The following is a 15,079-nucleotide window of genomic DNA, read 5'->3' as shown; positions in this document are numbered from 1 at the left end:
GACCACGGTTAGCCAGCTTGTGCCCGTCTCTGCCAGGACACGGGGGCTGCAGGGGGTGTAGTATCATGATGGACAGTTCTATACTATAATTAAAAGAATTCTATATTGTTGAATAAAAGTTTTGAAAGAAGCGTGCAAGGAGGAGTATTCAGTGGGGAGGGAGCTGCAGAGTGCTGGCAGTGTGAGCTGTTCGCTGTGCCCTGCTGGGACAGGCTGGGCGAGGAGAGCAGGAGGAACTTGTTGTACAAAATCACCGTGAGCAGAGGCAGAGGAGCCACTTGCCACCTTTGGGGGTGTTCCTCCTTTGGAGGTGTCTCTCCTTAGGCCCTACACTCTTATGGAGGTGCCTGCCTGGGTGGTGGTCTGAGTGCTAATGTTGATACCTGCTTTTCCTGTCCCGGGAGGGCTTGAGCATGGCTCTGTCTCTGTACCACTGGAGCTCCCATCTCTTCCTCTTTCTTGGTCTGAGGCCCTCCTCCTTCCCAACACCATCACTGCAAAGCCCTGAGCTTGGAGCTCCTGCCCATGGGCCTCTGCATTGCAGGAGTTCCCCTCAGATGTGGTGCTTCACAGGCAGCTCTTGGGAGAGTCTGGCTGCAGTGCTGGTGGTTTGGCTAGGCTGGGCTCTGGTCTTAGAGTTAATGGACTGCTTGAAACTCTGGTCTAAAAGCCTCCAGCTGGAATCTGCGTGACTGTACACAGTCATTTCTCTTCTGTTGTCCCATTCCTTCACTGCTCATATGTTTTTCCCTACACAGTTTTTCCTATACTGAAGCTGCCCAGGCTAAGGGTACCTCTGAGGCAAGGCTTTTGCCTGGGAAAGAGAGACCTGTTGCTGGTTCCCAGGGAGGGGAGTTCAGGTAAGGTGAGTCATGGGCTCCTGCCAGCACAGAACCACATGGAGCTGCTCTCACCCAGCCCTGGGCACTGGCCAAAGTGGAAACCCAGGAGTGAGTCCTTGCACAAAGCCTGTGAGGGGTACAGGTGGAAATCTGTCCTGGTGTGTCAAACACCTGGAGATGTGCAAATGTGGGGCCAGATGTGGACATGGGCATCAGGTAAGTTCAACCTATTGATGCTGTAAGGCAGAGCTTGGTCCATTGCCAAGGCACGGTGTAATGACAAGCCCTGTTGTATCCAGGACTCTGCTGATCTCTGGCAAAGAAAGTCATCAAGACTTTCTTTGGCTGGTGTAGATCTGGCCAGTGGTGAGAGCCTGTCCCTGCAGGGAAGAGCCCTTGCCAGAGTCCACCTGAGGTTCACGGGCACTGGGCAGCAGTGCTGGGAGCTTGTGCTGAACTGAGGTCCCTGCAGCATGGTGGCACATCCAAGCACTGTTGCTGCTTCATCCATCCATCTCCTGACGCTGTTGGATCATGTTCCCCATTCCCACCTGCTGCCTGCTGCAACCCACGTGCTCTCCAAGTCATCAGCTTGTGTCCAAAGGATGCTCCCGGTGACCCTTTTAACTGTGCTTTGTTAGAAATAAATTCTTTGCCTACCTGTTTTTGTCTCCACTTTGTCTGACATCAGAAAGGTTTTCCTCATTTTCACCCCTTGCTCCATTTGTTGCATGGGTGTCCCACCAAGGCAGTGTAGTCTCCTTCCCTGATTTTCTCTCCCCAGTTGCTCCAGCACATGTTGGCACTGCCTTCTTCTGCACCCACTGATGGTTACACCCTTGTTCTCTTCTGATCCCTTGTTCAGCAGCAGGTCAGCTTCCTCCTCCTTCTGCACTGTTCAGAGTTCAGCCAGTGTGAGATGCACAGCATTTCTCTGGGTTTCTTCAGCACCCAAAGTCACTTTTGGGCCTTGCCTCCCCTTGCATGTGGTGGCTTTGGATCTCCTGCCTGATCTTCTTTTTAGTTTCCTCATTACAGCTGCCCTTCATCCAGTGCTGCTCCTGCAGGAAAATCCAGGCTGGAGTCATCTGGACAAATCACAGGTCCTCACACTCCTGTAGGAGTCATTGCTTTGTTCTTGGTTTTGCCATGCTCTGAAGGCTTTTGGCTCACAGAGGAACTGACTGAATTCCGTGCTGGTTTTACTGGTCCAAGCACTGTCCTTGGATCTGGCCCAGCCCCAGGCATCTGCTCTCCAGCGATGGCCTCAGCCAAGAGGGTGTTGGCCTGGGTTAGGATTTCCCAGTGAACCTGGACTGTGTGCTCCAGGGCAAGCACAGACTTGGTGATACTGGAGAGACCTGCTACATTTTGCTCTGCACCCAGCAGTGGGAAACTTCAGAGGAGCAACATTTCAGAAGCTTCCTGAAGATCTCATTCCTCTGAAGGCATCCGATTGCTGGCAAGTCTGAAGGGCAGGAAATATTTTAGTGGGCAGTTATTTCTGGAGCTGGCAACCTCTGCTCACTTCTTGGACCATAGTATTCTGTTAGGATGGGCCTTTTCCTCCATCTGCTCCCCAAAATCCAATCCCTCTACATTCTGGAAATTGGGATGATGTACCACACCAACATCTTCCTTCTGATCTTCCAGGTGGATAACATCAGTGTGTGAGTCTCTCTGAAATACATCTTGGGGAGGCCTTTTCCCAAATGCCAGCCCCAACCACTGATACGGGTTAGTGATTTACAGGCCTCTCTGTCTCTGTCCTCTCCTTTAGCCCACACATGCCCAAGGAAGGAGGAGAGGCAATGGGTGTTTTGTAAAAATTAATTGAGAAACGGGGAAAATTTGAAACCACACCATATTTCTGCGTGCAGCAAAACATGACATTGAAGTGGTAAGTGGAGAGCTTGTGAACGAGCCGGCTGTTCAGGAATGGCAGCTGGATATTTGTCCCAGTTGTCTCTTACCATCTGATTAAGGGAACAAGTAATTTCATCGTGCCATATAAAGTGTACTCTAACCCACTGACTAAATATAGCTGATCATTTCTAACTAATGCCTTGTTTGTGAGAGGAATTGTCAAGGAAGGAGAAAGCTGTTAACCTGGGTACTGGGAGGGACTGAGCCCTTGGGACAATCAGAGCATTTGTAGACCAAGGGAGGGACAAAAGCAGACAATGTTGTTGTCATTGGGATTTGGATGGGGTATTAGTTAGCAGCAAGGGCTACACAGGAGAAGCCTGGAGTTAACCTGAAGAACCATAAAGCTGATGCAAGATGGTAATTTTTGTGCTGTTTACTGTCTGTACATTGAAAATAGATGGGACAGGTGTTATTACAGCAGGAAGAAATGTAATATGTGTCAGTTTAAAAATGTAATTTCTAGCCCCAGCTGTTCCTCTTAAGCCTCTTCAGCTGTGCAAGGCTCCATCTCTACTCAAAGACATTCTCACATCAGTAAATCAGCCCCCACCCCAATATTGCCAGGGTTCTGTATCTTATCCCTGCCTGACTTAGAGCAGCAAGTAGATGCGGGAGGTTTTGCACAGGTGGTGCTGATGTGTTTGGGAGCTTTCCTGCTCCTCCCCAGTGCTGTGTCCAGTCTGCCTGGTGATTGGTATCTCTGGTATCTGTCAGCTAGTGTAGAATCTGGCCCATTTCCATGTGGAAATGAAGCAGTTCTGGCCTGAAATGCTGTCTGATGAATTCTACCATGACAGCAAGCACGATGCCATTCTAGGACAATCTCCTGCACCAGCTGATGCTCAGGAGGCTCCTCAGGAAGGCACAGGATTCCAGACATCCCAGTGGTTTCTGACATAGCAAGGCAGCAGACTTCAGCACCAGCACATCCCTGTGAGTGCAGCATTAGTGTGTAGCACAGAGAGCTCCGAGCACGTGGCTGCAGCCAGCTCCAGCCTGGATGGCACCGGAGGACTGGGAAATGGCTTGACGGAGAGTGGTTGGGATGTGCCCACCACCACTGTGTGACCGAAACATCCTTCCCCTCCACTCCCGTCAATGGTGTTTGCCTTTCCCTTGGCCACTGAGGTACAGGAAAGGGCCTGGGCCTGTCTTAGAAGACACGAGTCAGGAAACAGCTTGGGAGGGACAGGAGCTGCTTTCCGGAACTCTCACTTCGCGGTAGTGCTCCCGAAAAACGCAGGTCCACAGGGGCAGGGCTAAGCTTTGAGCAGTGAGCTTTGGCCACTCCTGTTTTAATGGAACTGCTGGCATCGCACAGGAATTCCAAGAGGTGTGTGTACCTGCTGCTGCTCACAGGCTGCTCCTGGCAGCACCGGGACTGGGAGGGAGGGCAGGATGTGTCACCTGCTGGGGCAAGTGAAGGTTGGGCATCTGGGAATTAGTGGGGCTAAAGGAAGCGACAAAGTGGAACCAGCACCATCCAGATGCTTTAGTCTTGTAAAACCAGCACAGGGAGAAATGGAACCCCTCGGATGAAAGCGCAGAGCGAAGGCTGAGGAACACTTAAAGGGCAAAGAGCATCCTTGGGAACAGCAAACCACAGCGTCGCCTTTGGACTGAGGGTCGTGAATTGCAGGGGGAGAACTGGGATGTTTTCGCAGTGCCCCCCACACAAGGCCCAGGGGCTCAGGGGACGTGGCACCAGCCACAGCGGACCGGGCACGGCTGTGCGGCTTGGAACGGGCTCGGCTCCAGCAGCTCTGCCGAGTGACTCGAGGACAGGCCGCGGCCGGCGCCCCGGTTGCCATGGCAGCGCCGCCACAACGCCGTCACCCGGGAAGTGGATCCGGGGCCGCCCAAAGTAGTTCCTCAGTGACGGCGGCGGCGTCGCGGCGCGGAGGGATCCGCCGTGTCCTGGCAGAGCGGCGGCCGCGGCCCGGCCCGGCCCGCCCGGCCCCGGCATGTTCAAGAACACCTTCCAGAGCGGGTTCCTCTCCGTGCTCTACAGCATCGGCAGCAAACCGCTGCAGATCTGGGACAAGAAGGTGAGCCGGCGGCGCCCGGGCAGCGGCGCGGCCTGGGGAGCGGAGAGGCCGCTCGCCTCCGCCTCCCGGGGCAGGCCCGGGGCCGCCGGGAACGACCGGGGGGGCTCCGGGCACCCGGGGGGGCTCCGGACACCCGGGGGGCCGCTCTCGGGAGCCTGCCCGGGCCTGAGCGGCCGGGTGACCGGGACCCCCCGGGAACGGGTTACTGAGACCCCCGAGTCGAGTTACCGGGACCCCTCAGGCCCGGATTACAGGCCTGGGGTCTTTTGGAGGGGATGTGTTATTAGAAGAGTATTTCCTAAAATAAAATACTCTTATAAGGGTATAAGAGGCTCAGAAGTGACGTTATCGTTCTCTACAACTACCTGAAAGGAGTTGGTAGCCAGGTGGGGGTCTGTCTCTTCTCCCCGTCAGGATGAGAGAGAATGTCCTCAGGCTGCGCCAGGGCAGGTTTAGGTTGGACTTCGAGAGGAAAATTCTTCACAGAAAGGGCGATTAGGCGTTGGAATGGGCTGCCCAGGGAGGTGGTGGATCACGGTCCCTGGAGGTGTTCAAGGTACGTGGCACTTGGTGCTATGGTCTAGTGGATGACATGGTGGCATTCGGTCGTAGGTTGGACTGGATGATCTCAAAGTCTTTTCCAACCTAACTGAGTCTGTGTTTCTGTGGTTCTGTGCTGGGCAGAAGAGCCAGCGCCGTGTCAGGAGCTGCAGCAACCATAAGAGGCTGCAGAAGTGTCCAGCACTGGCCATAGGCAGCGGGATGCTGAAGCCCCTTGGCTGCGAGTGGCAGCTCCTCCATAGCAGCTGCTGGAGCCAGGGTGGTGGTCTGCTCTGCTATGTGACCCATCTTCCAAACAGGCTTGCCAAAGGCATGCAAAGATGGGCTGCGTGGCAGCTTTTAGGGTGTAGGAGAAGTGAACACGTCTCATCTGTTTGTTTCTCCCTCCTGTCACTTTCTAGAGTGGTTCTGTGAGGCTCCCCTGCCTTCTCCAGGGTATCTTGTGTCAAGGAGCCCTCATCAGGTGTTGAGACCTGTTGCTTCCCCTCTTCACAAACCACCCCTGGTTGTGTTGCTGCCTAACAGCGATTCTGCAAAACGCTTGTTACACTCTTTGAGAGCAAAGCTACAATCTGTATTTGGTTACTTGTGCTTGAGTATAAGCTGAGTTTCTTGTGGGTTTGGCGGGGGCAAAAGCCTCCAAGGCATCTCAGACAGCAGTGGTGGTGGATCTGAGTGGGCTCCTGTGAGCATTTACAAGTCATGGGTTGGGGGACAGGCAGCACAGACCCCTCTTGTTTCCCATCAGTGGGTACCCCACAGCTTTCTGAAGAACTGGGGTGCCTCACACAGCCTGGCTGTGTGCGTGTGTTTTGCACAAATGTTCGTGACTTTAGAAAAGGGTCAGCAGCTTGTTTGGCTGGCGTGAGGACAGGACACATTAAAGACTCTTAGACAAAGGGATGTGGCGTGGCCTCCAGACTGGATAAGCCATGATCAGTCTGGGCTGACCCTGCTTGGAGGTGGAGGTTGGACTGGAGACATCCTGAGGCACCTTCCCACGTGAATTGTCCTTTGCAGGGTGACACCCTTGTGATCATGAGGATGATGAGTGGCTGGTGGGAGCTCTGCTTGCAGGGTGGATGTTAGCAGTGATCCGTTCAGCTGCAGTAGTCACTGGATTGGCCTGAAAACACTGATGAAAAATTAGGACTGCTGTTCCAGAGAACAGCAGCTGGCTGTACAGGCTGTTTCCGTTGCTGGCTGTAGGGCTTGTGTGTGGCTGGGCTCACCTGGCACTGCCCTGTGGCAGCCCTGCAACCTCAGGAACAGTAGGGCTGTGTGCAGGTGCTGCTGCACTTCTCTGACTCATTAGTTTTTGTCCTGGCTGCCCCAGGTCTCAGCAGGTGCTGCTGGCTCCTCCCCAGACTGCTGTGCACCAAGAGCCAGGTTAGGTGGCACAAGGTGGCACAAGGGCCTCATGCCTCTTCTGGACCCACCACTGGCTTTGAGAAGCACTGGCCTGTCCCGAGGTGAGGGTGTGCCTGTGGCAGGCTGGGTGATGGCTGGCTTGCTGTTGCCACCACAAGCCCATCACCTGACAATGGGGTGACTGGCAATGATGCGGGAGCAGCCTCGGACTGGACCATGGGGTCCTGTCTGGGCCTGGGGAGGATTGCTCCTTGCTGCTTTTCCTTTTGGCTTTGTTACATTTGAATAGTGTTGCTAGCAGCAACAGCAGCCTTGAGAATTATATATGTTTAGTCACAACTGTCGGTGAAGCTGCTACTCCCTCCAAACCCTGCAAGTTTTGAGGTTCGCATCTGAAAATCTTTTCCCATTTAGCTTTAGACAGCAAGTACCTTTCCAGTTATCCTGATGCAGAGGATAGTAAGCGTTTGAAAAACTTTTATTTTCTAACACGGCTACTACCCTTTTTTTCAGCTTGAAAAGTCCATCTGCTTAGGCTTAAGATGTTTAGAAAATATTGGCCAAGTAGAAATGTTGAGTGTTTTGTTTAGATTTCTAAAATTTTCTGAAATCTTATCTTTCTGAGCTTTTGTGAGGTAGGGGCAAGCCTGGCCCTGTTTTGTACTTATCTCCTCTCTTTTCTGCTGTCTTTCATCCCATTCCTGGTGCCACTGAGGAAGAGTTATCCCTTTTCATTGTCCCTGTGATCTGGGAAAGGAAAGACTTCACAGGCTAAGGAAGGGAACCTGAATGCAGACAGAAACACTGCCGACTAATTGTTTTAAAGCATGTGTAGCTGTTTTCTCTATTATTGTCCTCTCCAGAGAAGCCCAAGCCTGAACTCTCTCCCCTCTGTGGATCCATAAGCTCTACACAGCTTTGGTGAAAGCTGTCTTATGTGATGCAGAGGCAGGCTTTGTTGCACACTACTCTCACCTCCTTAGGCAAGGTTATTTCCCAGTGTTCATTCTGCATGCTGTATCCCTGTGGCTTCCAGGACTTAATTTCCCATATGCCAATCACTGCTTCAAATAGATTCACGTGGGGCTTCTGCTTCTGGTGATTTAAAAAAAACCCAAACAAACATTTGGAAAGGCAGCTTGTCCAGACCTCGTTCAGTGGATTTCTCCTTGCAGACCTATAAACCCATAGGAGTTGCACATGATGCAGTAGAGAAATAGGGTTATCCTGTAAGGATCCTCTCTGCAAACTTAGTGTTTTCTGGAAGTATCTGAGCAGAGTTAAGAGCAGCCTGACAGAGTGAGCTGCGCTCTCGTGCTTAACAGCAGCAGGCGGGTGATCCAGGCTGAGATTCTTGAAACTGCTGAATGTAGAGACAGGCAGGTCCCTCTGAAGAAATGAATTTTGAAGATGAATTGCTAAACCTGTAAATCATTTTGTAGCTCATGACTGGAACCATCCCATTAGAAGCTTAATGTATCCTTTATATTAGCAGCGATGATGGGTTCTAAAGAAATTAATTCATGGAGCCGGAAGGAGCATTGCAATTTGCTGATCCAGCACTGGGCGAGAGCAGAGGGCTTAATTAGCAAAAGTGCCTTTTAAATGGAGATAAATTTGATGGGAAGTGAGCTGCTTCATTAAAAAAAATAAATCCTCAGACCCTGGGATTCAGCCATATTGCTTGTGGAGAAAAATGAATTTGTGTTGGCTCCTGGTTCCAGCCCTGGCCTCCCTGAGCTCTGTGGGGAGCTGGCTGCCTCCAAGAAGCCAAATCCCTGTGCCCCTTAGGAGAGCAGTGATGGCTCTGTGCTTGCATGTGCTGTAATTATGAAGGATTGTAACCAAGCTCCAATCTGGTCCAGCTCTTCCCCAAGGCAGTTGGCCATGCTTAGCAGTAGAGACTAAGTCCCCTTGGTGACCAGTGGCTGGCTGGTGGCTCCCTTTGCTTGCCCCTCTATTGCTCGTGCTTGTTTTTACCCTTTATTCCACCCGAGTTTGATCTTGCTCTGACACTTTTATGTTTATTTATTTGGGCCTCTAGCACAAGGTTTGAGTCCCTTGTGTTCACTGTAGCGTATTTGGAGAGATGAAAGTCTTGCACTCAGTGTACGTGCTGGGCCATAAACTCATGTTTGGAGTCCTGGCACTCTGGGGCGGTGATCAAAGCCTTGGAAACAGCAAAGTCCAGGAGAATAGGAGCCAAGTGAATGTATATGAGTCCTCCTGGGATCTCTTTCCTCCTCTCAGTGGAGCTGTGTGTGCCTCTTGTTTCCCTCTCACGTAACGTCTGCGCTGTCTGCCCCGCTTTTGTTCCAGGTGCGCAATGGCCACATCAAGCGAATCACAGACAATGACATTCAGTCACTGGTGCTGGAGATCGAAGGAACAAATGTCAGGTAGGAAAAGGCGTCTTCCTCTGCCCTGATGTGTCCTGGGGGGATACACTCTGCCCTTGAGCAGGGTGAAAATTGTCAGTGCCCACCAAACATCACCTTCAAACTCTACTGCAACCTCTTTGTCAATACATTGAAGGATCTGGGGTTAGATCTCTGACACTCCTCTGTGGCACTGTACCGTGTGTTCCCCTAGACGTATTTGTAGAGCTCTCTCTCATCCTCAATGGGCCTAAGGGATAAAAAATAAAGTCCCATTATTTTTCCATCACTTGAAGGGAATAAAAGCTGTATTTGATACCCAGTCCTAGTCAGAGCTGCCAGTTAGTGAGAAAGCAGCACTGCCTGCTGCATCTTCTCTTGTCTTGGGCCTGCTCTGCTGCTCTCCCCACGTGATGGCTGCTCTCCCTACAGCAGGAAGATCAAAGGGAGATTTATGAGGGGAGTTGCTTATGGTGCTTCACTTAGCAACCTCGTCTCCAGCGACCCGGGAGACAGACGCCAGCTCTGTGAGCGGGCTCAGAGTCTCCAAGGCTTCTCCAGGGGTGATTCAGAGCAGGGCGCTCCTTATAAGGGCAGTGGAGACTCCTCTCCTGCAGACAGGCTGAGCCAATGCTTCTCTTCCTCCAAGAAGTGTTGATAGAGAACTTGCCAGGCGTGACGTGTACTTCTGGGGCTCGTGACCTCTGTTTTACCAGCCATATAGAGCACACAGGGCCTCTGCTGTGCTCTGGAGGGCTCTACCTGTTCAGTCAAGGGTAGGAGGAGGGTATGTTAAGAAACAGTACTGACGTGGCCTTGAAATTGAGGAGGTGAAGCTCTCCAGGAAGGGGTTTCATGCCCTGGGTGAGAAAAGTGGGATTTGAAATTCATTCTTTGTGCCGTTTATCTTGTTCTCCTGCAGCTACCTCTGAATCTCTCCCTCCTGTTATGGGAAGCCCTGGTTGCTGCTGAGATCTTATGATCACAGTTATCCATTTCTGCCTGTCCTCCAAGGCTGCATTGGGCCAAGGGAGAGACTTGGGTTGCCTGAGGCTGTGCACTTTGTGCTGTATGAGATCCTAAGGTGTTTTTGTCTCTCCTCTCAGTACCACGTACATCACGTGCCCTGCTGACCCAAAGAAGACCCTGGGCATCAAACTACCTTTCCTAGTGATGATCATCAAGAACCTGAAAAAATACTTCACTTTTGAAGTGCAGGTGAGGAGTGTGCAGTGGGGAGGCCCCTCCAGGGACCAGTGAGGAAGGCGCCAGAGAGCCTGCAGTCTTGTGTTGGAACTTGTCCCAGGCAGTGAGTGATCCCCAAAACAGTTTTGCTTTCTTGGCCATGTGAATGTGTCAGGTCTTCTGCTATGGGGGCATCAGTCAGCTCACAAGCACATTGTTGCTGTTCCTGAAAATGCATCTGTTTCCTGTGTTAAAATTACTTCTGCTGTGAAATGGAGGGGGTGGGAGTAGGAGAGCCCTCTGGAAGGCAGGTAGAGCTGTCCTGGGCAGTGGGGGACCCCAACGCCTGGCTCAGCACTGCCTTGCTTGCCCCAGGTGCTGGATGATAAGAACGTGCGCCGGCGCTTCCGGGCGAGTAACTACCAGAGCACGACGCGGGTGAAGCCCTTCATCTGCACCATGCCCATGCGGCTGGACGACGGCTGGAACCAAATCCAGTTCAACCTGTCGGACTTCACGCGCCGCGCTTACGGCACAAATTACATCGAGACCCTCAGAGTTCAGGTAAGGCACGGGCATGTCCTGCCCACAGAAACCAACAGCTGGTCATCTCCCTTCTGGCTGGGACAGCAGTTTGGGAATCCAGGTTTAGCCGTTAGTGGTTCCTTTGCCAGCTCTGCTCGTTGCACAGCGCTGCAGAAAGGGAGCAAAGGCCCAGCTGAGGCGTCACTTCACTGGACTAGGCTGGGATGAAGGACCCCATTTCCTTCTTGTTTCTCTGGCTGGCTGTTGGTTAGGGCAAGAGTTGCAGTTCCCTGTGACATGCCATGGAGGTGGAGGTCTGCTGGGAATTAGCTGTGTACTGCCTTACTGTCCAGATACACCAGACAGTGACTGGCCAAAGGGGAGCCTGGATGGGAAAGACTCAGAGTGTACGAACTGTACATATCCTTGCTCAGGCTTGTTTCCTAGTGGTAGTAGAGTGGCCCTGCCTTCAGTGAGCCCCTTGTACCAGAGCTGATGCAGTGTTTGTTCCTGCTGAGGATGTAGAACTTGTTCTATATGCTAGGGATTCACATTTGCTCTGTCCAGTGGAGTGTGCTATTTTGAGGAATGTCTGTGTGCAGAGCACGCCTGTTCCTTAGTATGAGGGGATTGCTGCAGTTCCTTGCAGGACTGCCCAGAAGTGTACAGACAGGCAGGTGGGATTTGTCTGCCTTCTCACATACCCATGATAGGGACTGGAGAGACTCCTTCACTGCTGATAGCGGAGGCAGCGCAGACTGGACAGGCTCATTCCTGACCTTAGGCAGGCCCTGAAGTAGGAGTGTTAAAAATGCAGCAGGCTGAGGCTGTGGGTGTTCTGGCAAATGCTGATACCAGTGAAGCAGAGGTGGGTTCCCAGCAAAGAATCCCCTTAGCAACTAAGGCAGATCTCAGTTGGCAGAGATGCCAGAGCTTGGCCAAATCTCTTGAGCCAGTTGTGCATCACTGGAGAGAGCATCTAATGCAAAGCAGAGGGTACAGGCCAACGTTTCTCTGCTGCCCTGTCAGATTCAGAGAGAGGCAGTGAGGTAGATGTCCAACTGCTGAGCCAAGGAATCTATGTTGCTGCATGACAGCAAAGCTGGATGTGGAAAGAGCATATGGAAAATGCACTCTTTGTTTTGACTCTCAGATCCATGCCAACTGTCGCATCCGACGGGTGTATTTCTCTGACCGGCTGTACTCAGAGGATGAGCTCCCAGCTGAGTTCAAGCTGTATCTGCCTGTCCAGAACAAGGCCAAGGTGAGCTAGCTGTGGGCAAGGAGGGTGGGAGCAGCAGCTGGGCCAGACTAGCATTCCTCTTCCTCCTCCTGCTGCCTTCGCAATGCAGAGTTTCTTCTAGCAGCAGAGCTTTGGCCGCCAGCCGGGGAGCACCCTCTCTGTTGCCAGGGTGAGCAGTCTGTCAGGGGTGCCTTGCTGGGTAGCTTTCCTGCCAAACACATGGAAATTGTCATTCCCATCTAGGAGCAGGGTGAGCTGTTCAACTGCTCCCCATGTCCTCCCTGTTCATGTTGAAGGACTCTGGGCAGGGTTGCAGCCTCCCGGCATCTCTCCAGAGCTTTCACCCGTGACTCAGCTCAGCAGCTTTTCTCTTCAGAGCAGCTGCAGCTCCACAGTTATCTTCCAGGAGAGATGCTGTTTGTGTCCCTCTAGCCCAAACTGAGTCCCCTCTGATCTTTCCCCTGCCCAGTGCAGACAGTGGTGCCATGAGGTGGGAAGGGGACAGACAAGGCCGTGGCTGCCTATCAGGAGGAGATGCCAAGCTTTGCTCCTGCAGTGATGGGAGAGGAGTGAACATGCTGGCATATTGGCAGTAATATTGAGGCTTGTGAGGAAGCACCTTATTTGCCAGGGCCAGCCTGTCCCAATGCAGGCCCAGGAATCTTTTAGCAGAGAAGATTCCTGGGCAAAACTTTAAGCTGCTGAGGGAGGTTGTTTGGGGCTGATCTTAGTGGGAGGTAGAAGGCAGTGCTAACTGTAGGTAACACCTCTGGGGAACCTGTCACTGCCTTCTGGGCTGTAGCAGCCTCCCAGAGGTGTCTGGGGAGTGCTTGGAGCCCTCCCAGTACCATTGTCTTGGTGCTGCCAAGTCTAGTAAGTGTCTCCTTTCTTCTCCCTGCTCTATCCAGCAATAACACCATGTTGGGAAGAGATGTTGTTGGCGTGCGAGTTGTACAGAGTCAGAGTTTTCCTGGCTGTTCCTAAAGTGCTGAGCCTAAACACTGCAGGTGGCCTGGTACCCAATCTTGTCTTGCTCTAAGTGGCCACTGTGCCTCCAAAGAGGGCATTCAGCAGGAATTACGGAGTTAAGTGTACCCTCTTAAAGTTTCCAATTTTATTTTTTATTTCCTTGTTTTCCGTCTCTTATATATGCTCTAAATATGGATGTAATACTTGTTCTTGAAAAGTTATTAAACATTTGACTCTGTAAGTCTGCTTCTGGCTTCTTCCTCCTTTGATGGATCCTTTAACTTGCACATTAGTGCTTCAGAAAGTGCTGAAGAATTTAAGAACCCAGATGTTAGAATTTGCCTCTCAATTTGACTTTGATCAGCAGCCTCCCTGTTTAAGGGATAGCACACACCTGAACAGCAGCAATCTGGAGAGAGGAAAAATGGTGGGATTTCCACAGAGAAGACAGAACCTGTCTCCAATCCATGAAGTTTGTGGTACTCCACCTATGACAAAAACTCTTAATACATGGAAATGGTTTTTTTCCTTCCCTTATTACTGGAAGCCATTTTCCCCAGTGGTGACAAATTAGTCTTACCTGCCTGTTAGGGCACAGCTCTGTTGGCTGTGCAGTTACCAGTTCATTCCAGCTCTCAACCAACCCTTTAGCAGCTGCTTACAGCAAGAGGCACACAATAGTCTTCCAACTGCCAAATTGTCCCTTTCCCCGGGGATCAAAGGAGAGGTTTAGCAAAGCAGCATTAACAGGAGCCGGAAGTCTTTTCCTGTGCTGAAGCTGCCCTTCCCTGCCTCAAACCAATCTGCCTTTGTTATGGAAAGGCTTGCAAAGGGGAGGCTGCAGACCTCCAGCAGTAATGGGGTGAGTCTGGGAGTAGCTGATGCCTCTCCTGCCTGGGGCCAGTCCCCCCACAGATACTGCAGAGGGCAGGTACTGAAGGCTGGGACTGATCCTTCCCTGGGCTGTGCAGTGAATGGGGAAGACTTCACTTTTGTTATTGATCTATAGAACAAAGCTGCTCTCTCAGGAGGAGGAGGAGGAGGAGAGCCTGCTGGGGGACATCTGCCTTAATCTGGGTTTAACCCTGAGCACTGAGTCCCTACCTGGTTTGAAGGATTGCCATGCCTGTGCATCCTCTGTGCAGACCCCACTGCACACCTGTAACGCAGCTGCCTCACCTGCACCGTCAGAGCCCATGGGCTTGGAACTGGGTGGGGTGCTGACCCCGTGCTGCCACACAGGGCTGGATTGCACCTGCAGAAGGCTTTTTGGAGAAGACTCTTGCAATTTTTATAGCAGCTGGATAGCTTGGTAGCTCTAAGGAGCCCAGCCAAGGAAGCCCACATGGGAAAGCACCATCCATCTTGCGTTGACGTGTGTCAAGGCTTGGCTGGACTTGAGATTTGTTAAGTGGAATCACACTGTATCACGTGCCAAGGATTGTCCTTAATGAAGTCCATGGCGAGGCTTTCCTGCCACGTTTTTCAAAACGTGCCAGAGCTGGGGGAGCTGCTGAGGGGATCCATCAAACGCTGGCAGGGTAAAGTGTGCATCCTTTTCTCCAAGCCCTTGCTCCACACCACGTGGTTTTGGCTGTCTTTGGCGGCCAAACACTCACCAGGAGCTGCTGCTGCCTTTCCCTGCCCTGCTGGGGCCTGTGCTGGAGTTGCCCCTTGTCCCCGAGGAGCTGGACTCGCTCTGAGTGACCAACCTTAATGTGTTAAGAGGGGCTGGGCTCCCCTGAGCCCCGAGCTGGCTGCCTCTGCAGAGATTAGATGGGCTCTGCTGCCCAAACTCTAGGAGCTGTGCCAGCGGATTTGCTGGAATAAACTCCCAGCCACAAACCCTTACATCCATAGGGACCCTCTGTGTATTTTTTAATACAAAACAAAATACTCAATCTTCCTGTTTACTTGCTGCACAAAGTGGAGCATCATCAGATACTGGCTCTTTCCTTTAGGGCCAGATGCTTGGTTGACTTACACAGTATTCTTCAACAGTCTTCCTCTTCTGATCCCTCTCTCCCG

General features: G+C 52.0%; 1 protein-coding gene across 2 annotated transcripts; it reads left to right on the top strand.

The window, feature by feature from the left end:
- The first annotated feature begins 4,644 nt into the window (after positions 1-4,644).
- CFAP20 (cilia and flagella associated protein 20) lies at positions 4,645-13,292 on the top strand. 2 transcript variants are annotated; one of them, XM_064670917.1, is made up of 6 exons: positions 4,646-4,819; positions 9,071-9,150; positions 10,236-10,347; positions 10,690-10,878; positions 11,993-12,103; positions 12,991-13,292. In XM_064670917.1, the coding sequence occupies exons 1-6, from the start codon at positions 4,736-4,738 to the stop codon at positions 12,994-12,996; spliced, it is 582 nt and encodes a 193-aa protein (XP_064526987.1). In that variant the 5' UTR covers positions 4,646-4,735; the 3' UTR covers positions 12,997-13,292. The 2 variants fall into 2 exon arrangements, with proteins under 2 accessions (XP_064526986.1, XP_064526987.1); XM_064670916.1 differs by lacking the exon at positions 12,991-13,292 and having other exon boundaries at positions 4,645-4,819; positions 11,993-12,112.
- The last annotated feature ends 1,787 nt before the right edge of the window (positions 13,293-15,079 follow it).

This window comes from Pseudopipra pipra, chromosome 14 (genome assembly GCF_036250125.1).
Source record: "Pseudopipra pipra isolate bDixPip1 chromosome 14, bDixPip1.hap1, whole genome shotgun sequence".
Classification (NCBI taxonomy): domain Eukaryota; kingdom Metazoa; phylum Chordata; class Aves; order Passeriformes; family Pipridae; genus Pseudopipra; species Pseudopipra pipra.
This window is presented reverse-complemented; position numbering and strand designations above follow the sequence as displayed.

Bases quoted from the DNA above. Each gene is read 5' to 3' on its own strand.
- CFAP20 (XM_064670916.1), top strand. From the start codon at position 4,736: ATGTTCAAGAACACCTTCCAGAGCGGGTTCCTCTCCGTGCTCTACAGC. The intron at 9,151-10,235 runs GTAGGAAAAGGC...CTCTCCTCTCAG, and splicing joins ATCGAAGGAACAAATGTCAG to TACCACGTACATCACGTGCC. The intron at 10,348-10,689 runs GTGAGGAGTGTG...TGCTTGCCCCAG, and splicing joins ACTTCACTTTTGAAGTGCAG to GTGCTGGATGATAAGAACGT.